The sequence below is a fragment of the Neoarius graeffei genome, chromosome 2 (genome assembly GCF_027579695.1).
Source record: "Neoarius graeffei isolate fNeoGra1 chromosome 2, fNeoGra1.pri, whole genome shotgun sequence".
NCBI lineage: Eukaryota > Metazoa > Chordata > Actinopteri > Siluriformes > Ariidae > Neoarius > Neoarius graeffei.
Window position 1 is genome coordinate 28,364,550 of NC_083570.1, and position 24,783 is coordinate 28,389,332.

Genomic DNA, 24,783 nt, shown 5'->3' on the forward strand with positions numbered 1-24,783 from the left:
TATATATATATATATATATATATATATATTTATTTTTAATTCAATTCAGCATAGCAACAATAAATAGAACATTCAATGATAACATACAATAACTAGTTATGCTACTGCTCTATGAACCCCTGATAACAGCCAGAGGTAGTGTGGAACACCTGGATACCACACTGGGCACTGCACAGGCATGCAAAGATATTCCAGCAAGGCCATGCAGTGACCAATAACGTAGTGTTTGCTATAAAATACTTCCATCATACAATTATTCCCTACAACCTTCTTGCCTTAATGGTTGACCAGGAACTCTGGTGGTTATCTAGGGCAGAACTGAACAACACATACACATTTTATAATACACACACACACACACACACACACACACACACACACACACACACACACTTTATTGGAATTGAAGCATCTGATCAATGTACCATCCATGTCAAGAGGAACAGGCCTCACCTTAAGATAACCCTGAAAAGGTGGTCAGAGAACTATGCCCATGGGTTGAGGAGACATCAGCAAGAGGGATAGAATAGGTTTAACCTTATGCATGGTAGCAGGAGCATAGACTATGGAATGGAACCTCCACATAAGGCGCACGAGTAGAAACTCCAGGAACTCTTGGCAGAGTTGATCGTCACAGTGTCAGCTGGTGGTTCAGCCTGTCTGTAGCCTACAATGACCTACACTACGCAGTGGGCTGACCTTTAGTGCCAACAGTATAATCTGGTCAAGATGACCTTGTACCACGCCCAACAAAGAATGTTCTGTAAGCTTACCCTCTATCGACTACAAGGCTTGTTTATATAAACTGCTTTACAACGTGAGCAGGGGCAGAAACCCTGGATTCAGCTGAAAGGTCAAACTCAAATCATCCTGTCATCAACACGTACAAGGTGAACTTATGTTAAAAGTGCATAACTTATTAGTTGAAGTCACTGAAAATGGTCTTCTTTCAAGCAACTTTACACATAGGCTGATAATGAGGGAATTTAATGGACTCTGGGGGTGGGGGGGTCCTCATACCCTCCAGGTGCCATGGAGGGCAGTGGCATTATCCCTGCTTCAGAACAGCAGTATTAAGTCTATGGGACTGATCCACAGCACTACAGTGTGCTGCAATGGTAGATCAGGACTTCCAGGTGGCAAGTACCACACCATTTAAACTGTCTAAGACAGCAGATATGCAGGGAGGAAGAAGCTGTCAGGGTGTGATGACAACTTATGAAACCTGGCCATTTAGGGGCCAGAAGTAGGACTTTGTAGCCTAGTTACTGAATCTTCCACAGAGCAGCATTAAGAAAATAAATGCTGGAGGATATAATTAGTGAGGTCAAATGTGTGCCATGATATCCTGTCCCAGAGGACTGTCTGTTCTCTCTGCCAGAGACCACAACTGGAACTGGCCAAAAAGAGCTGCAAATTACTTGGAATTCAAGTAAATTTGCAGGTCCAGCAATCAACAGTGCATGCCACATTGAGGAGAACTGCTCTATATTGCTAGCAATGTGTTAGTCCCAATCTCTGTTGCTCAGAGCTAGTTGTTAGGGAATGTGAAGTATTTGAAGGAGAAAATGCCCAGGAAGTAACAGACATGGCGGGCGGGGGGGCTTGTGCCACTCAAACAAACAAACAAACAAACAAACAGTCAATGGAAACTGGCATAAGAGAAACAACCACTACTTATCACTACGGATGGTACAGAACCCAGTACTGTTGTATGAATAATGCTTGTAATATGGAAGAAAAGCACATTTACCATGGTGGTAAGAAATAAGAACAACAAATCCCAACTTTGAAGGAAAGAACACCTACAGCTCTGCAAAAAGCTCCATACTGCGTTCACTGACTTCGGTCACTGCACAGCGGAGACGGAAGATGACAATGACGGCAGTTATAGCGAGCACTGCATCATACAGCCCTAAACAACCTTGTCGGAAGATCTCAGGACATGAGCACACATGCACAGGCTTGTGGGACACACTAACACTGGCAGTTAGGAGGGGTGAACTAGAACCGGACACATTTTAGATTTAAGGAAAAAACACTTTGGGACATTTAAAGTGAAATGTTTCATGGACATCATTTCCCTTTTGCATTTGACATTTAAATATGGCAAGCTGTTTAAAAGATTAGCAGGAATTTAGTGCACATACTGCTGCATTGAACTGAAGTGACCAATCACATCGAGGAAACAAAGCTTAATTAAAAGTGGACCAAGCACACCAATACATGTATATGGTGTTAGTTTAGGTAAACATGAAAAGGGATTTCTGACTGTAGTATTAACATTATCCAACCATTAAAGACCTCACGCTTTCCAATTACTTTCAGTGTCAGTTTTAAACTTTGTTTCCTTTACAACCTGTCAAAACCAAGAGACAACCTTTACAACACACTTAGCTTCCTTTTCCCAAGTTTGCACAATAAACAGGGAGTTAGTAATTCATACACTTAGTGCTTCATTCCATTAATTTTTACATAATTCACAGCTTTTGTTCTGAACAAACTGTAGAGTATGAGAGACCAGTTGAGAGGAATAAATCACACTGGAAATGCCAAACCATTAATGAAAGTATGCAGTGACCTGTTGGTATGACTAGTATACTACCATTACTATCCATCACTGAAGTGTTTACTGGCACTCATAAGTAAGTATTAGACCGCATTGTGAATAATGTTGGTGTGAATTAGTGGGAGACCTGTAACACTATCACAATGAAAAATGGTCAACAATTGTATCAGTGGCAAACCTGAAACACTGACATTACATCCATCATGTGCCTTTTCCAGCTTAGCATTGACCAAACAATGTTCTTATAATATAAATCATATAAATGCACAAAACTGAAGTGAACATAATCCTCACATAGAGGAAATACACAACTTTCAATTAAAAAGACATTATTTCAAATATTAAAAAAAAAACCACAACATAAAACAAATTCACATGGAAAGGCATAAATAAAAAGCTTTGGTCAAGACAATAAATTCTCTTATCAAATGGAATGTGTTTCACACGAATGTCATGCCATTATTCGTGCTTTTAGTAAACCAAAGATTCACCAAAATGCTTAAATCACTACCAAACTGATCTCATCTTCCTTTTGTAAACATCATAGTCCCTGTTTGACAAACCCATAGAAGTTTGGAGAACATTTCAAATATAAAACTTCAGCTCATTCCAAGGTTCTGTAGCATGATGAATATGGCTAAGGCTCTGCAGTCACAGCCTATAAGGGTTATATTTATGCAGAGCTTGTATATACTATTGCATGCTGGGATACATGTGTAATATTAAGGCAGTCTATGTGAGGCACAAACAGAAGCCTGCTTCTCTCTTTACCCTTCATCCTAATCTAAATTAACTCAACACGCATCCTGGTAAACTTGTATAGTTTGGTCTCATGTCAAAATTAGTGCCCTTGAAACTTTTTTTTTTGATTCAGTGCATCTTGAAATAACCAGCAGTAGACCATGTCTCCAGCATTTTGTATGACTTGCTATTAGTTTTGTTTTTATGGTGTGTGTGTGTGTGTGTGTGTGTATTTGAATATACGTTTATGGACGTCACTCAAAGGCCCAGACCTCGAGATTTTGGACAGTGAAGTCTTGTTGGGATGACAGTGGTTGGTTGTTAAAAGTGGAGCATTTGGAGGTGGTTCCATGATACAGGTCAGCATCCAGCCACAGGCCAATATGACCCCTAGCAAGATATGTTTGAGATTAAATGCCAGAAACTCTACATACTAACTTGACTGACCAAATACACATTTTCTCTTACCCTCCACCTCCAATCTGGAGAGAGTCCAAGTTTCCTTTCACAAAGTAAGAGTTTTCACCAGTCCAGCGGAACACCTTGAATAAAAGGATTAAAAAAAAAAAAAAACTTTAGAATCCAAGATCACAAAAGGTATACTGGTCAATGAACTACTGCAAGGACATCCAATCTTGACAACTGAATTTAAGCCCTGTCTGTATGAGAGTCTAAATCCAGTGTAATGTGTACTGACTTAAATCAGATTTTTTTTCCCCCCTTGTTATTTAGGTGCAGCACTTTTTTCTTTTTTAAATCAGAGATTTTTCACATCAGAGAATAAAACATAGATGAAATCTAGCATAAACAAAAACAAAACATGAAAGCAGCAGCAGAGCATCAATTTCTGCTGCTTTTTCTCAAAGACAAAAAACAAACAAATCAAAAGATATGAAAAAAAATCAGATTTGGCCTGCTCTGCGATATAGATGTTGGCCTAGTGATGACCATTTGCAGGGTTGTATCCTGACCTTAATTTCAGGGCTGAAAGTGTAGAGGAAAGTCTCCCCAGTGCCATAATAGTGCTCACTAACTCTGAAAGGGTGAGTGGAGAAAACTCCAAAAACCTGCCAATAAAAATCATTAAAGAAAAAAAAAAAGAGCAAGAATAAAAACACAGCCAATGTCAGTTACATGGAATTATTGCTCAGTCAAGTTGTATTTCATAAAGCAGTGGCTGGCTTATCAAGTATCATCTGTGCGCGTGTTTACCTGATCGTTCATGTCTTTGATGACTAGCAGCACGGGGCAGTCCAGCTCCCCCAGGTTCCTGTATAGTGTCTTTAAGCTGGTTCCATGCACCACTGTACTGTAGGCCAGCCTCCATGGATAACCCTGAACCCGAGCTGGGAGCCGAGCAGCCAACTGCAGGAGCCACACGCAGGTTATTGGGCTGGGCCATTTATTGCATTGCATGCAATTAAGTGTACATGTATTTCTGTAGAACCTTCTCAACGTGTGTATCTTCAAATAATGTGCTGGGGTCCGTCAGAATAGACAATAGGTCTAGTGGGTCCTCATCCTCAAAAGTGCTAAAACTCTGCCTCCTCCTTGCTTCATTCATGGTGATGATCTGAGGAAAGGTTTGAGAAGCACTACACTCAATACATAACCTCATAACACTATTTAAAACAAAGAAAACTGCCCATATGTTGAACTGCAAAACAAGCTCAGGTAACTGGCATATACCTCCCAATTTCTGGGCACTGGGTCACTGAAGAAGTTATCAATCATGTTCAGTTCATCCTTCTCTACAACTACAAAGCCCTGCTCCTGTGCATCTTTCCCATAGGCATCAGGAGACCACTGGATGAAGAATGAGTAGAGATGGTCCACCCTGAGAAAACCAGTCAGGACAGTTCAGTAAAACTAGCAATTTTCACAATTATATTATAACCAGGGCTTGACATTGACTATACAGATGACTTGCCACTTCAGCTAACTCTTCTTCAAAACTTCATAGCAACTAGCATTTTATAACAACCTGCAACTGTATACATCTTTATTTAATGCAACTTTTAATTCAAATGCAATATGCATCTCTAACAACCACCTGTGGAAAGATTTCAGCAGCACCTAAACCCAGAAAACAGGATACTAAATAAGCATAAATTCCTAAAACAAAAGGCTAACTTGCAGACACAAAATGATATGGTTTTTACTTTACTGTTTCCACATCAATAACAACAATTTTGCCTTGTTAGCTGGGTCATGGATGTACATGGTTTTTCTGTAGTCTTCACCACATTTTAATTTTGACTTTCACAACAGCTGTAGGTCACCATATTCTGTCGAACTATGTGTCAAGAAAAGATGTATAGAAATAATTTACATATCCAAGTACAAGGTAAAAGCACAGTAGAGTGCGGAGTAAATTAATGAATTTAGCAAGGTGACATTTTACAAGCGATAAAGGAAAATACAACAATATGCTGGGGGACTGGGGGGTGTCTATATCTCACCTTAGAGGGAAGGGTCACTGCAAATCAGTACAGTACAGACCAGGGGTCGGCAACCCGCGGCTCTTTCATCCTTATGCTGCGGCTCTGTGCGGCTTGGGGAAGTAAATTTTATAAGTATCCAATTAAAGTGCATTTTATTTTTGTTAGTTCGTTTTTTATTGTAGTTCTAAATTGGAACATTATTGTGATCTTGAAATATTAAAATAAAATTATATAAATTTTTTTCGTCTCTCAATATATGCGTCACTCGCGGAAGCCGGTAGCCTATATACCCGCCAAAACGCTGTGCATCTATCGAGACTTTCAACCCCAGGTAGGCTAAGCAGGGCTCGAAATTCATATTTTTTCACCAGCCAGCCCGACTAGTTACCTTCCAAAGCAACTCGCCAAAATTTGTTCATGTATGAATTTTACTTCTGTCAAAAATAACACAAAAGAGAGTAGTTACCGTTGTTCATGACTAATGTGCATTTATTTCAAGACCCGAGTATTTTGATACTGTTTTTTTTGCACACTTTACAAATTTGGCATTTGCTGTTCCACATCCCCCTCGCGATATCCAAAAAAATGCCAGATGACTGACCCCTTACTCGTTCTTTTAGGAACCAATTCGTCTGCTTCCATTTTTAATTTGTCACTGAAATTGACAGAGCTTACACGGTAGCCTATGCAACACCAGGGATTGCACGAACTGAGTCAGCGCTGTGTTGCCAGATACTGCTGACGTTTTCCAGCCCAAAATATGTTCAAAACCCACCAAAATGCACTTGAAACCGCCCAATCTGGCAACAGGTTCCTTTCAGCACCGAAATGTCGCCCGGGATTGGTTGCCGACTGCGTGACATTATTATTATTTATTTATTTTTTAAACCCTTAGGCAGCCTCTCACGTTACTGCCCGAGGGACATGGAGAAAACCACCGGAAAAGGTTTGAAACAAATGCAACAAACACAAAACAAACGCAAGTCGGCAGATGACCATAAAATACTCGAAAGTTACGATATAATAATTTTATGTATCTCACACAGAATTTTCGGAGATATATCGAGTATATTCGATATATCGTAGATTCAGACTAGGGCTCTTCGCTTCATATATATTTTTTATTTTCAACTAGCCAGCAGGGCTGTCTAGTGACAGGAATTACCTGCCAAATGACAAGTTAAGTCGTCTTGGGCGACCGGACCACCGCGAATTTCGAGCCCTGCTAAGTATGGAGAAAATGTAATCCCCGACACCTACATAAACATGAAGAAATATACATTTGGAGTCCCGTCGATCTTCGGATCCACATACGTATGTGAGCAGCTATTCTCCACCATGAACTTTGTTAAAAACAAACACCGCTCACGCCTCCCAGATGACAGCTTACAGTCCTGCGGAAAGATGAAAGTGATTTCCTACAGCCCTGATTTGCAGACACTGTGCACATAGGTTCAGGAGCAGAAGTCCCATTAACCAGGTAAAATAAATATTTATGCAGATATTTTGCAAATATTTAATTTTTCATTGTTCAGTGAAAGTGCTCTTTTTTTTCCAATTTATTTTTTAAATTCAGGTCAAGGCTCCAATACACGCCCCAAAAGCCCAAAGGCAATATGAGGATGACGGCTCATGGCATTTTTTGTTTGCTACATGTATAATTTAAGTTAAACTTTTTAATTCATTTGAAAGAGACCCTTAACTTGGTGTTTTTTTTTTAAGAGTCCAAAATGTCTTCATTACATGAATAAAATTCCATTTTCTCTGTAGCACTTCATGGATTTCCTAAGCAACACACTATACTTGTTTATACAAAGCGTAAAGGTAAAATAATAATAAAATTTATATATATATATATATATATATATATATATATATATATATATATATATATATATACACACACATACATACACACACGTACACACAGTGGGGCAAAAAAGTATTTAGTCAGTCACCAATTGTGCAAGTTCTCCCACTTAAAAAGATGAGAGAGGCCTGTAATTTTCATCATAGGTACACTTCAACTATGAGAGACAAAATGAGAAAAAAAAAAATCCAGAAAATCACATTGTCTGATTTTTAAAGAAATTATTTGCAAATTATGGTGGAAAATAAGTATTTGGTCAATAACAAAAGTTCATCTCAATACTTTGTTATATACCCTTTGTTGGCAATGACAGAGGCCAAATGTTTTCTGCAAGTCTTCACAAGGTTTTCACACACTGTTGCTGGTATTTTGGCCCATTCCTCCATGCAGATCTCCTCTAGAGCAGTGATGTTTTTGGGCTGTCGCTGGGCAACACGGACTTTCAACTCCCTCCAAAGATTTTCTATGGGGTTGAGATCTGGAGACTGGCTAGGCCACTCCAGGACCTTGAAATGCTTCTTACGAAGCCACTCCTTCGTTGCCCAGGCGGTGTGTTTGGGATCATTGTCATGCTGAAAGACCCAGCCACGTTTCATCTTCAATGCCCTTGCTGATGGAAGGAGGTTTTCACTCAAAATCTCACAATACATGGCCCCATTCATTCTTTCCTTTACACGGATCAGTCGTCCTGGTCCCTTTGCAGAAAAACAGCCCCAAAGCATGATGTTTCCACCTCCATGCTTCACAGTAGGTATGGTGTTCTTTGGATGCAACTCGGCATTCTTTGTCCTCCAAACACGACAAGTTGAGTTTTTACCAAAAAGTTCTATTTTGGTTTCATCTGACATTCTCCCAATCCTCTTCTGGATCATCCAAATGCTCTCTAGCAAACTTCAGACGGGCCTGGACATGTACTGGCTTAAGCAGGGGGACACTTCTGGCACTGCAGGATTTGAGTCCCTGGCGGCGTAGTGTGTTACTGATGGTAGCCTTTGTTACTTTGGTCCCAGCTCTCTGCAGGTCATTCACTAGGTCCCCCCGTGTGGTTCTGGGATTTTTGCTCACCGTTCTTGTGATCACTTTGACCCCACGGGGTGAGATCTTGCGTGGAGCCCCAGATCGAGGGAGATTATCAGTGGTCTTGTATGTCTTCCATTTTCTAATAATTGCTCCCACAGTTGATTTCTTCACACCAAGCTGCTTACCTATTGCAGATTCAGTCTTCCCAGCCTGGTGCAGGTCTACAATTTTGTTTCTGGTGTCCTTTGACAGCTCTTTGGTCTTGGCCATAGTGGAGTTTGGAGTGTGACTGTTTGAGGTTGTGGACAGGTGTCTTTTATACTGATAACGAGTTCAAACAGGTGCCATTAATACAGGTAGCGAGCGGAGGACAGAGGAGCCTCTTAAAGAAGTTGTTACAGGTCTGTGAGAGCCAGAAATCTTGCTTGTTTGTAGGTGACCAAATACTTATTTTACCGAGGAATTTACCAATTAATTCATTAAAAATCCTACAATGTGATTTCCTGGATTCTTTCCCCCCATTCTGTCTCTCATAGTTGAAGTGTACCTATGATGAAAATTACAGGCCTCTCTCATCTTTTTAAGTGGGAGAACTTGCACAATTGGTGGCTGACTAAATACTTTTTTGCCCCACTGTCTGTGTGTGTGTATATATATATATATATATATATATATATATATATATATATATATATATATATATATATATTTTTTTTTTACAAAGTGTTATTTGCGGCTCTCAGTGTTTTCTTTTCCGTGGAAACCGGGTCCAAATGGCTCTTTGAGTGTTCAAGGTTGCCGACCCCTGGTACAGACTGACTACCTTTATCCTATGAGAAAAAATCTATTATGATGGGAGTGGACTTTTTAAGGATGACTCATGACCCATGAATTGGGCAGAGAGGTTGAGGAGATGAGATGTTTTAATGTGTAAATCATAAGGGTGTCGTCATCGGCTGTCCATCATGAGCGAGAATTACTGCTTCATTAGGATGCACAAAAACGCAGATGGGCTGCGATTTCCTAATGAAGCACCTTACACAGTTAGGGAAGACAAACGATGTTGTGCCCCCATCGTGCTGTCTCTCTGGACCTCCAGACCTGATGCCAAGTGGTGCACAAAAGTGCCACAGACCTGACAGGTATGGAAGTTACGCCGCAGTGACAACTGACTTGCCAAGTGATGCCATCCACTGGCCATTTGAGAGGCTCTTCTGCATGCCATCAGGTGGTGTGCCAATGACCCTGTTGGGGTCATCTGTCACACTGCACCGAAAAACACCCTGCTGCCAGCGCCTTATTGGTGATGTATTATTTAACCCATAGCTGGAACCCAGGCAGGTGCTACCACTCCAGGCCAGAGCAGACCTGGGAGCAATGGTGATTAAGGGTGATCAACTTTCCCCAATACTCAAGTCCTCTTGGACCTGAGACTCACCACCAGTTGCAGTTTAAAAAGTCATACCCAGGACTAAGAATATAAAATCATACAGGCGTGATGATCTAGGGTCTAATCATAAGGGTGTAATGATGCATCGTAACACAATACTTTGCAATGCAAATGTTGAAACACAGTCATATGCCTTGTGAGCTAGTTTAGCATACAAAACACACACAGACTCGATTAATTAATACACAACCAACACACCTTTCCTGTGGCACTGCAAACCAATACTCTGGGTGTTTCCCTTTGCTCCCATACATGCGAGTTGGGCTAGAGGTTCGACCAGCAGCAAAAGATTTCTTCATGGGCTTCCCCACTTTGAAGCAGAGGAACATGGGTGGTTTCTTGCTTTTCTGTTCTGCAGACAGTAACATATCTACAAAGAAGTTACACACAATGATGTCCAATACACAATGATGCAAACATTAACTTGACAGTGGTACAACAAACAGGCTACATAACCTTTTTTTTTTTTTAAACACAGACTCTAAAATGAGTTCAAGAACTGAAGAGAAGTGTTACGTATGCGTCTCACACGGCTTTTTTCTTCACATGGCAATGAACAACAAGAGTGCTCTGAGAGCACAATATCCCCCGCTGGCAACTATGCCATAACTCTGGTAAAACGCGACTGAATTGAACGAAATTACAATATGTGCATTACCAACATAAGAATCCTGTCAAGTTTTGTGAAATTCCTCCAAAAATTGTGAGAGGAGTTGATTTCAGAAGGTGAGTACCCTTCGCAGGACAGACAAACAAACATCGCCACAACATAATACCCCTTCGGGCCTTTCGACCAGCGGGGGATAAAAAAAAATGAACTTCAGTTGTTATATATCGTTGCCAATTTATATTTTGACATACACTGCAATTTATCAACTGTAGGTTATAAACAGATACTTTCTCACACAAGCTTCACATCCCCTTACCTTCAATTGGACCCTGCATCCTTTTCATCAGCCAAGACATCTCAGTTTCATTGTTTTGCAGCTCTTCCTGCTTCTTGCCCAGTTCTTTATCTGCATTCAGTATCTTCACTGTCTCCTTATCATCTTCATAGCTTGGTCCAGAAAAACTACATTTTCCAGAGTCCCCAGTCACATGATCAGAGCTTACAATTCTTTTATGGTCCCCAGCTACTACTTCTTCCACTTGCAAAGAATCATGAATGAGAATCTTTGCCTTACTTAAGTCCTCTGCATTCTTCATTTCATCCACTACAGTAACCCCATGCTCTTTTTCACTAGGCTTTGTTCCGGTGTCCAGTTTGCTGGTTTTTTCCCCATCCAAGACCAGCTGCACATTTTCATCTGTGGAATGATTATGAAGGCCTTCATCCACATCCTCCACTTGGTCTGCATCACATGACTTTACTGCCTCTACTGACTGATCTGTGAGGACCAGCACTCTCCTTTTTGGTTCCATGGAATCACTCAGCTCTTGTAAGGATGTCTCTTTCAGACTCGGGCAGGTAGCATTGGCAGTCTCTGGCCTGCTGTGAGAAGTTTCAGTGCTTCCGTGGTCAGTTCCTGATTCATTCTGCAACACCTCGAGCCCAGTGAAGCCTTCACCGGATGGTGACTTGTCAGTGGGGGGGCAGTCAGCCGCTGTCTCAACGTCATCTAACACGATGGGTTGGTTAGGTTTGCCGAGGGCCTCATAGCGGCTGAAAGGGTTCAGGTCCTGTTCAGATGGAAGTTCTACCCACTCACCTGGCCTGTATAATGGACACAGATCCTGAGGTATGTCACTATACCGTTGAAACAGTGGCCATCATGTGAGGGTGATGGAAAGGAAAATTAAAGAGAGAAACAAAACAAAACAAAAAAAAGAACTTAAATATGAAGGACAAACTCAGGAAATACAAAATTATAAACTCATAAAACTAAAGGAAATCTAATGAATATGAAAGAAAGAAAAATGGAATAAATTACAGAAAAAATGATATACAAGAACTGCATAGTACATCATGATAAATGAAAAAGGCAACTGCAGCATTAGAAAGAAAATGAGAAGTCTTGAGCAAAAAGAGAGACTGAAATACAAACAAGCCAGTGTCAATAATATCTCTAGCAGTGCTTTATCATGTAATAGACCATGTCTGACATTACATAAACGCTCTAAAGCACCCATCATTAGATATCTGAGGCAGAACACACTTTACGCAGGTGAGAAAGAGAAGCATTGCTGCTTACGATGGCAGAGCATCCTTGAGCTGCATGCGGGACACGTCATCATACAGAGCCATGGACAGCACCTCTTCCATGGGGCAGATGAGTCCATACTCCTCACAGCCATGCTCGATCACTAAAGGATCCGACTTATGCGGGTCAAACATAATGTTATTGGGTGTCACAATCATCACACCGCCAACAACTCCCTAAGAAATGAGAGAAATATTCAGTTCAAGTCCCTTTTTCAGTCTTGTTTATGCGAACAAGATTTCCACAACTCTGATCCAAGACTGATACTCTAGCAAACTGACGGAATGCATCAATCAAGCTTTTTACCATGCCATCGGTAAAGTACTTGCAGCTCATCTTGAGGAATTTGACCGGGCTCTCGTCCTCAGAAGGGGGAGAGAGTTCCTGGTGCCTCAGCATGCAACTTGATTTGTCATCCTAAAACACAACTTTGCCTTAGAAATTGCATCCAAACAGAGACGACGGAAACTGGCAAAATATCCTGAAATCAACTGCTTGTGACACATAAATTTAAAACAATATGCCATCAATACAAATAATTAGTAAGAGGTCCATTTGTCTACCAGTAAGTCTTTTTCTGATCGTGCCATGTTCACGGTATCTGAGAAAACCTTGGACATCTCGGACTGCCCCATATCAGGGACAAAGAGTTTCTGTGAAGAAATGATGCAAGAGAAAATCAATCAGAACAATATACAGGCCACAACACGATGTGAGAACTGCCTCAAGTGAGCATCTGAATAAAAAGGGAGCTCAAGAGAGCAAGCAAGTGACTAGCGAAGCATAGAACGGGACTCACCTGTCCTGGAACCACACTGCGAGAGAAGAGACGGTTCAGCTGCACTAGTTTATTTGGGGTGATATTGAATTGCAGTGCAATGCTATTTAAGGTGTCCTTAGGGCCCACCTGCATCCACAAACACACATCTTTTAATATTATAATGAATGACTGAAAACTCATTTTTCTGAAAACTCATTTTCATCCATCGGCTTTGAACTATTCACACACACACCTAAATAAGTTATTTAATGCCATAATGCATATGTTGAGAATATGCTGTGCTAGAGGTTAAAGAATGCGAACATTCACTCACAGTGTATTCTACAGTCCCTGGAGGCTTTCTTTTCTCTTTCTTTGCCTGTTCGTTGGATTCGTAGTTGTCAGCTGAAAGAACAATAAAAGCAACTGACCTATTTTTATAATGCATAATAAGGTTAAGTAGGGTTTATCACCTACATGTATGTACAACCCCGATTCCAAAAAAGTTGGGACAAATTACAAATTGTAAATAAAAATGGAATGCAATGATGTGGAAGTTTCAAAATTCCATATTTTATTCAGAATAGAACATAGATGACATATCAAATGTTTAAACTGAGAAAATGTATAATTTAAAGAGAAAAATTAGGTGATTTTAAATTTCATGACAACAACACATCTCAAAAAAGTTGGGACAAGGCCATGTTTACCACTGTGAGACATCCCCTTTTCTCTTTACAACAGTCTGTAAGCGTCTGGGGACTGAAGAGACAAGTTGCTCAAGTTTAGGGATAGGAATATTAACCCATTCTTGTCTAATGTAGGATTCTAGTTGCTCAACTGTCTTAGGTCTTTTTTGTCGCATCTTCCGTTTTATGATGCGCCAAATGTTTTCTATGGGTGCAAGATCTGGACTGCAGGCTGGCCAGTTCAGTACCCAGACCCTTCTTCTACACAGCCATGATGCTGTAATTGATGCAGTATGTGGTTTGGCATTGTCATGTTGGAAAATGCAAGGTCTTCCCTGAAAGAGACATCGTCTGGATGGAAGCATATGTTGCTCTAGAACAGGGGTTTTCAAAGTGTGGGAGTCAGCCCCCCCTCAGAGAGCAAATAAACAACAGCGCCCCCCCCTTACAATTTTTGTTGTTGCTATACTTAATGTTCCATTCGTATTTAAAAAAATGGTTGTTGTACACATTTTTTTTCTTTTACACATTTTAAACATCTGTGCTTTTTTAAAACATTTTTTTTTACACATTTTTAAACATCTGTGCTTTTTTAAAAACATCTTTTTTACACATTTTAAACATCTGTGCTTTTTTAAAACATCTTGTTTTACACATTTTAAACATCTGTGCTTTTTTAAAAAACCTTGTTTTACACATTTTAAACATCTGTGCTTTTTTTTAAAAACATCTTGTTTTACACATTTTAAACATCTGTGCTTTTTAAAACATCTTGTTTTACACATTTTAAACATCTCATAGCATCGTTAGCTAGCACCTCTTGGCAGACAACACACTGTGGCAGTGGAGCATCTTCAGATCCAGTCCATGAAAATCCAAACTTTAAATAATCGTGCTCATACTTCTTTTTTTTTGCTTGGCCCAGACTCTGTCTCCTCACTCACTGTAGCTTTAGGTACTAAAAATCGATCCATTTTGTCTCTGGCAAAGGCTAGCTGAAGTTCGCTAAATGTCCGCAATAGTAACTTATTCTGGTTTATTTTTCCTCACGTTGCGCCCCCCCGGAAGAACTCTGGCGCCCCCTAGGGGAGGCGCGCCCCACACTTTGAAAAGCCCTGCTCTAGAACCTGGATATACCTTTCAGCATTGATGGTGTCTTTCCAGATGTGTAAGCTGCCCATGCCACATGCACTAATGCAACCCCATGCCATCAGAGATGCAGGCTTCTGAACTGAGCGCTGAGAACAACTTGGGTCGTCCTTCTCCTCTTTAGTCCGAATGACACGGCGTCCCTGATTTCCATAAAGAACTTCAAATTTTGATTCGTCTGACCACAGAACAGTTTTCCACTTTGCCACAGTCCATTTTAAATGAGCCTTGGCCCAGAGAAGACATCTGCACTTCTGGATCATGTTTAGATACGGCTTCTTCTTTGAACGACAGAGTTTTAGCTGGCAATGGCGGATGGCACGGTGAATTGTGTTCACAGATAATGTTCTCTGGAAATATTCCTTAGCCCATTTTGTGATTTCCAATACAGAAGCATGCCTGTATGTGATGCAGTGCCATCTAAAGGCCTGAAGATCACAGGCACCCAGTATGGTTTTCCGGCCTTGACCCTTACGCACAGAGATTCTTCCAGATTCTCTGAATCTTTTGATGATATTATGCACTGTAGATGATGATATGTTCAAACTCTTTGCAATTTTACACTGTCAAACTCCTTTCTGATATTGCTCCACTATTTGTCGGCGCAGAATTAGGGGGATTGGTGATCCTCTTCCCATCTTTACTTCTGAGAGCCGCTGCCACTCCAAGATGCTCTTTTTATACCCAGTCATGTTAATGACCTATTGCCAATTGACCTAATGAGTTGCAATTTGGTCCTCCAGCTGTTCCTTTTTTGTACCTTTAACTTTTCCAGCCTCTTATTGCCCCTGTCCCAACTTTTTTGAGATGTGTTGCTGTCATGAAATTTCAAATGAGCCAATATTTGGCACGAAATTTCAAAATGTCTCACTTTCGACATTTGATATGTTGTCTATGTCCTATTGTGAATACAATATCAATTTTTGAGATTTGTAAATTATTGCATTCTGTTTTATTTACAATTTGTACTTTTTTTGTACTCCCAACTTTTTTGGAATCAGGGTTGTAGTACCTTTTACTGTAAGAGGATATGCATAATTTTCACAGCCTCATATGGAGGTACAGTGGGGTCCAAATGTCTGAGACAACACTGAAAATCTGGGATTATCTTTTTATTTAAAATGGGTAATAAACCATAGGTTTTAAGATTATGAATATTAAATATTCAAGATTCTGCATCATTTCTAGGTCCCCATTTAATCTGCAACATTGACCAAGATAACTGCTTCATACAAAAGTTTCTCACGTTTTCCTCTTTGCTATTGAAGCATGTGTTCAGACAACACTATTGGATTCGATCGAAAACAAAATCATAAGGTTTTTCACATACTTGGAGCTCAAGTGCACAGGGTTATTAAAGCAAAAACGGGGACATACCAAATACTAAAACATGGAAATTTAAGTAAATATTTCAAAGCTTTTACATTTGACTCATGTTGTTAAGAATATAATTTGCAATGAAACCTGATGTATTGGGCAGCACGGTGGTGTAGTGGTTAGTGCTGCCGCTTCACAACAAGAAGGTCCGGGTTCGAGCCCCGTGGCTGGCGAGGGCCTTTCTGTGCGGAGTTTGCATGTTCTCTGCGTGGGTTTCCTCTGGGTGCTCCGGTTTCCCCCACAGTCCAAAGACATGCAAGTTAGGTTAACTGGTGACTCTAAATTGACCATAGGTGTGAATGAGAGTGTGAATGGTTGTCAGTGTCTATGTGTCAGTCCTGTGATGACCTGGCGACTTGTCCAGTGTGTACCCCGCCTTTTGCCCGTAGTCAGCTGGGATAGGCTCCAGCTCGCCTGCGACCCTGTAGAACAGGATAAAGCGGCTAGAGATGAGATGAGACCTGATGTATTAAATTAGAAAAGTTTAGAAGCATTTTCACTTACTGTCTCAGACTTTTAGACTGTACATGTTATACAGAAAATGCCACTTCTAGTGCCAAGGCCTAGTAGCTATGTAACTTCCATTACAAACAAGTCATGAGCTTTCACCTAGTACCATGTCATTGTCCACTCAGCAAATAGTTTGAGAGGCCTGTGTTTATGTTAGGGGAGAGAGAGCGAGCGAGCGTGTATGTGCCTGTGTGCATGCATGTAGGCCTGTTTCCTGTAATATAATGATATTCCAGCTCTCGAAATGTTCAGTACAACACAAAGGAATAAACAGTTGAAAAAGATTTCAAGGGCTTACTGACCGCTATGAATTAATTCAGTGCTTACAAATGCTCTGCACATTTCAGCCTTTCCCCTCTTCTAACTCACCAAATTCTCCCTAGTTAATGTGTGTGTGTTAGCCTTGAAGGTAATTTGGGTGCAGGGAAAACACCAGTGTGTCCAAGGTGGTGGTACTCCAGCACCAGGACTGAGAAAGGTTTGATTAATTCATGCAAATTCATGTATTGTAATATTTTGCCACTGCAGTTATGACTGCTGTTGTTGAGTATGTCTTACCTGATTCTTTACTGAGTGTTCTTTCAGTTTTACTGGGCTTTTCACTTTCTCGATTTTTCTCTTTGAGCTGTGTAGTGGGGGCAGGCTCACAGATGACTGATCCCTTCAAGTCTGTATCTGATTGGCTCTCCTTAACCACAGCTCTTTCCGAATGGCCTTGCTTCAGTTGCCGCCTCTTCTTCAGCCTGAGAGTCGTAACATGACAGGGCATTATTGGCATCAAAATGAAACGTGAGCTCAAAAAACGAGGCACTGTTCTGTTGGACAGAGAATGTTTACACTGAAATTGCCAGGCTCCATCCCTGCCACACAATCCCTTCCCCTATCTCTCACTCTCTCTCATCTGCAAATGACTAGAAAACCTTTCACAGTGCTGAAAAATGTATTATCTGAATGTGTAGGAACATCAGTGTAAATGAAGGGAAGGTTGTGGTCTGCATGATCTGAGGCAAGAGAAAAAGCTAGCTAGCCAACAATAACAACCTAACAACCAATTTATTTGGAAATGCAATTATTCTGGACAAACTTATTTTATGACGAAAAAGCATCACATTGAGTCTCCACTCTAACAAGAACAAAATAAATAAAATCCCAAATATACAGAGCCACATGCCATAAGCACTGTTTTCAACAATCTACAGTCAAGCCGGAAAGTCTGCACACCCCTTTCACCTTCTCCACGTTTGACTACATTACAGACTTATTCTACAATAGATTGAGTTCATTTTTTGTCACAAAATTCTACACAAAATAGCCCATAAAGACAAAGTGAAAACAGGTTTTTTAGACATTGGTGCGAATTTATTAAAAATCAAAATGTAAAATATATGTACACAAGTGTGCACACCCTTTGATATGACACCCAAAAGTGAGCTGGGGTGCATTTTGTTTCCACCGATACTGCTTGAGATGTTTCTACAACTTAATTGAAGTCCACCTGTGGTAAATTCAATTGATTGGCAATCCCCAACACCTACCTACCGGTATATAAAGTCCCACAGTTGACAGTGCATGTCCGAGCAAATACCAAGCCATGGGGGTCAAAGGAATTATCTGCAGGCTTCAGAAACAGGATTGTGTCAAGGCATAGATCTGGAGAAGGGTACAGAAAAATTGTTGCAGCTTTACAGGTCCCAAACAGCACAGTGGCCACCCTCATTTGTAAATGGAATGAAGTTTGGAACCACCAAGAATCTTCCTAGACTTGGCCGCCTGGACAAACTGAGCGAATGGGGAAGACGGGCCTTGGCCAGGGAGGTGAGCAGGAACTTGAGGGTCACTCGGACAGAGCTCCAGCGTATCCTTGTAGAGATGGGAGGACCTTTCAGAAGACCATCAACCATCCAGGCAGCACTCCACAAATCAGGCCTTTATGGTAGAGTAGCCAGACGGAAGCCACTCCTTAGTAAAAGGCACATGACCGCCCGCTTGGAGTTTGCCAAAAGGCACCTAGAGGACTCTCAAACCATGAGAAACAAGATTCTTCATTGGGGATAGATTAGGGATAAAATTAGCTCATGTTTTAAGTCATTCAAATTCTGTAAAGCTGCTTTGCGACAATGTTTATTGTTAAAAGCGCTATACAAATAAACTTGATTTGATTTGATTCTCTGGTCTGATGAAACCAAAATTGAACTTTTTGGCCTGAATACCAAGCGTCATGTCTGGAAGAAACCAGGCACCGCTCATCACCTGGCTAATGCCATCTCTACAGTGAAGCATGGCGGTGGCAGCATCATGATATGGGGATGTTTTTCAGCAGCGGGAAGAGGGCAACTAGTCCTGATAGGGGGAAAGATGAATGCAGCTAAGTACACAGAGATCCTTGAAGAAAACCTGCTCCAGAGCGCTCCGAACCTCAGACTGGGGTGAAGGTTTACCTTCCAACATGACAACGACCCGAAGCACACAGCCAAGAGAACAAAGGAGTGGCTTCGGAGAAAGTCTGTGAATGTCCTTGAGTGGCCCAGCCAGAGCCTGGACCTGAATCCTATTGAACATCTGTGGAAGGAGCTGAAAACGGCTGTGTACCAATGCTCCCCATCCAACCTGACTGAGCTTGCAAGGATATGCCAAGGGGAATGGGCAAAAATGTCCAGAAATAAGCGTGCCAAGCTCGTAGCATCTTTCCCCAAGACACCTTGAAGCTGTAATTGCTGCCAAAAGGTGCATCGACAGAGTAATAAGCGAAGGGTGTGTACAGATATGTAACCGCTAAATAACCTATTTTTGTCAGTAAAATAAAATTGCATATTTTCTAAAAACCTACTTTTGCATTGTCATTCTGGGCTATTTTGTGTAGAATTTTGTGACAAAAAATGAACTCAATCTATTGTAGGATAAGTCTGTAACGTAATAAAACGTGGAGAAGGTGAAAGGGGTGTGCAGACTTTCTGGCTTGACTGTATATCAGCCACATCAAACATTAGCGCACTCAGAGCCGGAAGGGGAAGAGGGAAAAAAAAAAAAAAGCACACTCCTTCCATACACTTAGACCAAATCACAATCTCACCAGTCAAACATGCTGAGCTCATGATCGCTTTTAAGTCTCAATAAAAGACCGGAGAGCTGGGAAACTCCTACTGCAGAACTACACATGCTGCTAATGCCGTCACTGTCCAAAAAGGATTCCATGCTCTCTCTCCTATAATTCTAAGTACTACAGAGAACTTGTGTGAAAGAAATGTGATCGATCATCTGAGAGAGAATGACGGAAAACACCAGATGTACGAACAAAAGGTCCCCCCAACCAGTGTTACCTGTGTGCATGATAATACTTTGGAAGGATATGATGTAAACATAAGCCAAGCCTAGTCACATGTTTAATTAATAACGAAGGGAAGGAGAGCCAACAGAGACTCTTAACAACCCTGACCCACTTTCACTTCTTATATTTACAATACCAAACAAATCATTTTCCTCACTGCCTTCTATACTACGTGTGCAAGTAGCTTGAATCTGATTTTTAAATACATTATGCATCAATAGACAAAGTCACAATTAATTTGGTGAAAACCAGCTAAACAATTTCACTGCAGCCATCTGTAGCCAGAAGTCTAAAAGTGCAAAACTGGCTGTGCTCAATCGCAAGGAGTTATGACACCAAGGCGACTTATTTTAGATTTTTTGGATCACGGCTCCGTCGACGGCAGTTAAATACTACCACTGAAAAAATAAAAAGCCTGTGTGTATTTTTATTTGAACCACTGAAACGTACAAAAAGAAATGACAATTTTTGAGTCACATTTTTCTTGTAACAGCATTGTATCCCCAGTACTAGATCCTATTTGTCACAAGTAAAAAGGAAAAATCGTAAATACAAACGACAACGTGTGTTGTATATATCCACTTCAGCCAAGTCAAAAAACGAAACTATTTACGACATTGCATATTCACTTGAATGCTAGATTCGAATGTTGTAAATTCTACAGGGTGATTTACGACCACTTTACGACAGTATAAACCTCATGCTGATCATGGCTGATGCTGACAGCATGGCTTCCAAGCCATCAACTCAACTCTATGTAAGCATAACATGTGGTAAACAAAAATCTTTTCATTGTCTCACCGACCAAAACGTGGGTGATTTCGTCTCTCAAGCATTGAAGATAAACAATGAAAAGATCAAAATGATCTTTGGTTCACAGAGAGAAGGTAACGATTTAACCAGGGCCATGCTGAACATGCCTGCAGTAATGTTAGTTCGAGATTTTGGCTGCAGGTATCTGACTGTAGAATTAGAAGAGGAAGGTGCCGGAGAGAGTCCTATCGAACCAAGTATCACGAAGGTATCAGCCCTCGATGTGCTAAATGAGAGCTCAACGGTCATATGACCACACACCTTCAGAGAAGTAAGTACTGGAATACTAGTCCAGTTTTATATTAGAACACACACACACACACAATGTAATATACACAAATGTGTTGTGTGCCTACTTAGGATTTGCGCATTCTTAAGAATTGTCATTGGGAATACTAGGCTAGCACTAGGATTTCAAATTGATTAACCACATTACAGTAAATCAAAAGAAGAAAGACATTTTTGGCTAATTTGTATAATTTTTTCAAGATTTTCTTTAAGTGACTGATGGCTAGCGATAGCCTCATGAGCATATGTATGGTACTTGTACAGGTAATTGATGGTGTATAGAAAAATAGCTCTGATATATATGGATCAATGTTCCTGAGATCAGACAAGTACATGTATCTGTGGTACAAAATATCTCTTGCTGCGTGCTTTTAAGAAATGTTGAAACTGATTTTTTGAAGGTGTTCATTTAAAAAAATATAAATATACTATTCATGATAAATATTGATATGTAGGAAAACAAATTGGACGATATGGTCAGTTAGGTTTATTTTTTTCTTGTATTGGTGATGGTAGCATTTCTATTTTATGCTGGTAGCATGCAAGCTTGCCTGTAGATGAACTGATGATTTTGATTTTTTTTATTTCCATATAGAATTATGTGAACACATTTTATTCAAACATATATATGGCGGCACGGTGGTGTAGTGGTTAGAGCTGTCGCCTCACAGCAAGAAAGTCTGGGTTCGAGCCCCGTGGCCGGGAGGGCCTTTCTGTGCGGAGTTTGCACATTCTCCCCGTGTCCGTGTGGGTTTCCTCCGGGTGCTCCGGTTTCCCCCACAGTCCAAAGACATGCAGGTTAGGTTAACTGGTGACTCTAAATTGACCATAGGTGTGAATGGTTGTCTGTGTCTATGTGTCAGTCCTGTGATGACCTGGCGACTTGTCCAGGGTGTACCCCGCCTTTCGCCCGTAGTCAGCTGGGATAGGCTCCAGCTTGCCTGCGACCCTGTAGAACAGGATAAAGCGGCTAGAGATAATGAGATGAGATTTTATAAAGGGAGTCTCTTGAATTCAAATTATTTGATCATCTTAATCTGACATTGAAATTTTGCCATGTGAAAAAAAAAAGACAAGGACACTTATTTTTATTTTGACCGACATCAGAAATATGTTGAAAAAAATCCGTGAACCTAAAAATAAAAAATGGGTGGCCTAACTAATCATGGGTGTTTGTGAGCTCATGCATATGGAGATGGCTGAATAGTGCATTTTAGCGGTAAAACAACACACATATAACTTTCATATATAATTGACACTTCTCACAAGGACATAATTAAAAAATCATTATGCTAGACAACAGCTCTCAATGTAAATATACACCAAGAACTGAAGTAGTACCATTTCTGCAATCACTTCTCACTGTTCTTTCATGCAAGCTAAATCTTCTGGCATGTTAGTGGACAACTAAGATGTATAAAAATGAAATCTATACACACACCACAAACCTGAGGAATCCATTACACATACACATGATGCATGGCATTCATCTCACCCTTTGCTCTATTTATTCACTGTATATTTTAATTACCTGGCAAAGTAGCTGGGCCTCTTCTCCTTCTTCTCCATTTAGAAAAAGATGACTGATGACTCTTACAGATAAACAAGTCCAGCCCTCAGGTGCAGAAGTTTCAACTCCTGGCCAACACTTATTTATCTATAAAAGAAGGGAGACATATTTACGAAATATTTATGAAACCTTTAAATAGTACACGGAACTGAACCTAACCAGAGCAAAATTAGATATGTAAAAGGATTGTTAGTATGCTGGGATATTTGCTTGCTCAGCCCAGCTGGAATAATGCTATTTTCCTATATGAAAGCTAACACTGTTTGCTAACACTAAGAATACAGAATATCGCCCACTTTAGCAATTTGCCTGTATTATTAGCTGCTGAATAGATTAGATATTATCGAGCTAGCGTGGTTCTGTTGGTTAGCAAGATAACCAGGTTAATACAGACAGTAGCTTTGGAGAAAGGAGAAGCTAAACAGAAAACAATAACACCACAAATTCTTAATAGAAATCTTTTAACTTGTTTGCTCGCTTGCTAAAAGCTATTTTCAATACTCACTGACCAAGCTACATCTTCTTTCGAGTCACTGGTATAGTTTCCTCACACGGATCCCCGTCTCAGGTTATTAGCTGGATAGCTGCCTGAGGCTTTTCCCCTCCCCGTCGTCTTTTAACGTAACACAGGACCGCTGAAGAGATGTGTTTACACTAGAGTATTATCTAGCCAGCCTTTACGATGCTAACATGCCACGGCTAGTGTATTTATATCAAAATATAATGTTCACACCAAAAGCTAACGCAAACGGAAGTCCCAGTGTTAAACGTGTGTTTACAAATGTAATGTGTTTCTATGCGGACATGGTGATAGGCCGGAGTCTTCAAACTCCACCTTCTCCTACACCAGTATGGCCTGAGGGGTGTTGAACTTAATTCGGCGTCTTTACATCAGGGGGTAAAAGGTCTTTTTTTTGGGGGGGGGGAGAATAATTTTAAAACAGCTAACTAATGTTTCAAATTTGTCGTGATAGTCTGTATATAATATATAATCATTTGAATATATGGTATATTATGTGGCCAGACCTGACCATCAGAATGATATGTGATTCTTCTCCAAAGTTCTCTAGCATGTCTTTGCATTACAGTTTCCCTAATACTGGGATAAGACTACACAAATTTTGCCCTGTGTTGACAAGATTTTGTCATGGACAACAAAGTTCCAGCATCTGGCCCTAATAGGAACATCAGGAACAACGAACAGGCCTTGTAGTGTAACATAATCAAAGAACAGCAATATGGCCTCTAGGATGCCCCACAACACTCATCTCATCTCATTATCTCTAGCCACTTTATCCTGCCCCATAACACCCTAAAGAAAAATCTACCATATCGGATTTTTTTGTATTTTCTTGCCTAGTTTGATAAGTCTTACAATGTGTTTTTGATAGTCATGATTGACAGTTTCTTGACCTTCCTCCCCAACGATGTGTAAGGGGCCAAACTTGTAGTGTTGGCAGTCTCTCGACCAAGAATTTATGGCCATCATGGAATACAACAATATCATGTCGTCTGATCCTGGCGTTAACTGGAACTAAAGAGCTCGAACCTGTTCCAACACAACAAGCAAGCTCCCAAGCTTGCCAAGGTTGTAGTGGAAGTCAAGTCAACTCAAGTTTATTTCTATAGTGCTTTTAACAATAGACATTGTCACAAAGCAGCTTTACAGAGCGTTAATGACTTTAAACATAAGCTAATTGTATCCCAAATCTATCCCCAATGAGCAAGCCTTGAATTCTTCTTAGTGGAAGAATTCGTGGTCTGCACACAGCCCTGATGTCAACCCCACTGAACACCTTTAGGATGAATTAGAATGCCACCTGTGCACCAGACCTTCTTGCTGACATCAGTGCTCAGAAAGCCTTCTCAGAGTTGTTGAGGCCGAGAGGGGACTAAATAGCAAAGAGGGGACCAAACCTGTGTTAATACCAATGGTTGTGGAATGAGCACATATGGGTGTAATAGTTAGGTGTAATAGTTGTAATAATTAGTAATAGTCCACATACT

The 24,783-nt window shown here is 40.5% G+C and overlaps 1 protein-coding gene across 3 annotated transcripts; it reads right to left on the reverse strand.

Moving 5' to 3' along the window:
- Window positions 1-12: 12 nt before the first annotated feature.
- On the reverse strand, window positions 13-23,551 carry LOC132881519 (nuclear receptor coactivator 7). Of its 3 annotated transcripts, none has more exons than XM_060914062.1 (16): window positions 23,286-23,551; window positions 22,738-22,863; window positions 17,339-17,523; window positions 13,390-13,460; window positions 13,095-13,202; window positions 12,859-12,948; window positions 12,602-12,712; window positions 12,287-12,471; window positions 11,021-11,808; window positions 10,293-10,464; window positions 5,000-5,147; window positions 4,758-4,883; window positions 4,523-4,675; window positions 4,282-4,377; window positions 3,779-3,852; window positions 13-3,700 (listed from the first exon to the last, which is right to left on the reverse strand). In XM_060914062.1, the coding sequence occupies exons 2-16, from the start codon at window positions 22,773-22,775 to the stop codon at window positions 3,565-3,567; spliced, it is 2,481 nt and encodes an 826-aa protein (XP_060770045.1). In that variant the 5' UTR covers window positions 22,776-22,863; window positions 23,286-23,551; the 3' UTR covers window positions 13-3,564. The 3 variants fall into 3 exon arrangements, with proteins under 3 accessions (XP_060770045.1, XP_060770043.1, XP_060770044.1); XM_060914060.1 differs by having other exon boundaries at window positions 11,021-11,841; XM_060914061.1 differs by having other exon boundaries at window positions 11,021-11,841; window positions 23,282-23,551.
- Between the last annotated feature and the right edge of the window lie 1,232 nt (window positions 23,552-24,783).

Excerpts from the sequence above, each read along its gene's own strand:
- LOC132881519 (XM_060914060.1), bottom strand. The coding sequence starts at position 22,775 with ATGGAGAAGAAGGAGAAGAGGCCCAGCTACTTTGCCAG. Across the intron at positions 13,461-17,338 it reads AACACTCAGTAAAGAATCAG|CTGACAACTACGAATCCAAC; the intron begins GTAAGACATACT and ends TTGTTCTTTCAG. Across the intron at positions 12,949-13,094 it reads GCAGTGTGGTTCCAGGACAG|AAACTCTTTGTCCCTGATAT; the intron begins GTGAGTCCCGTT and ends ATTTCTTCACAG.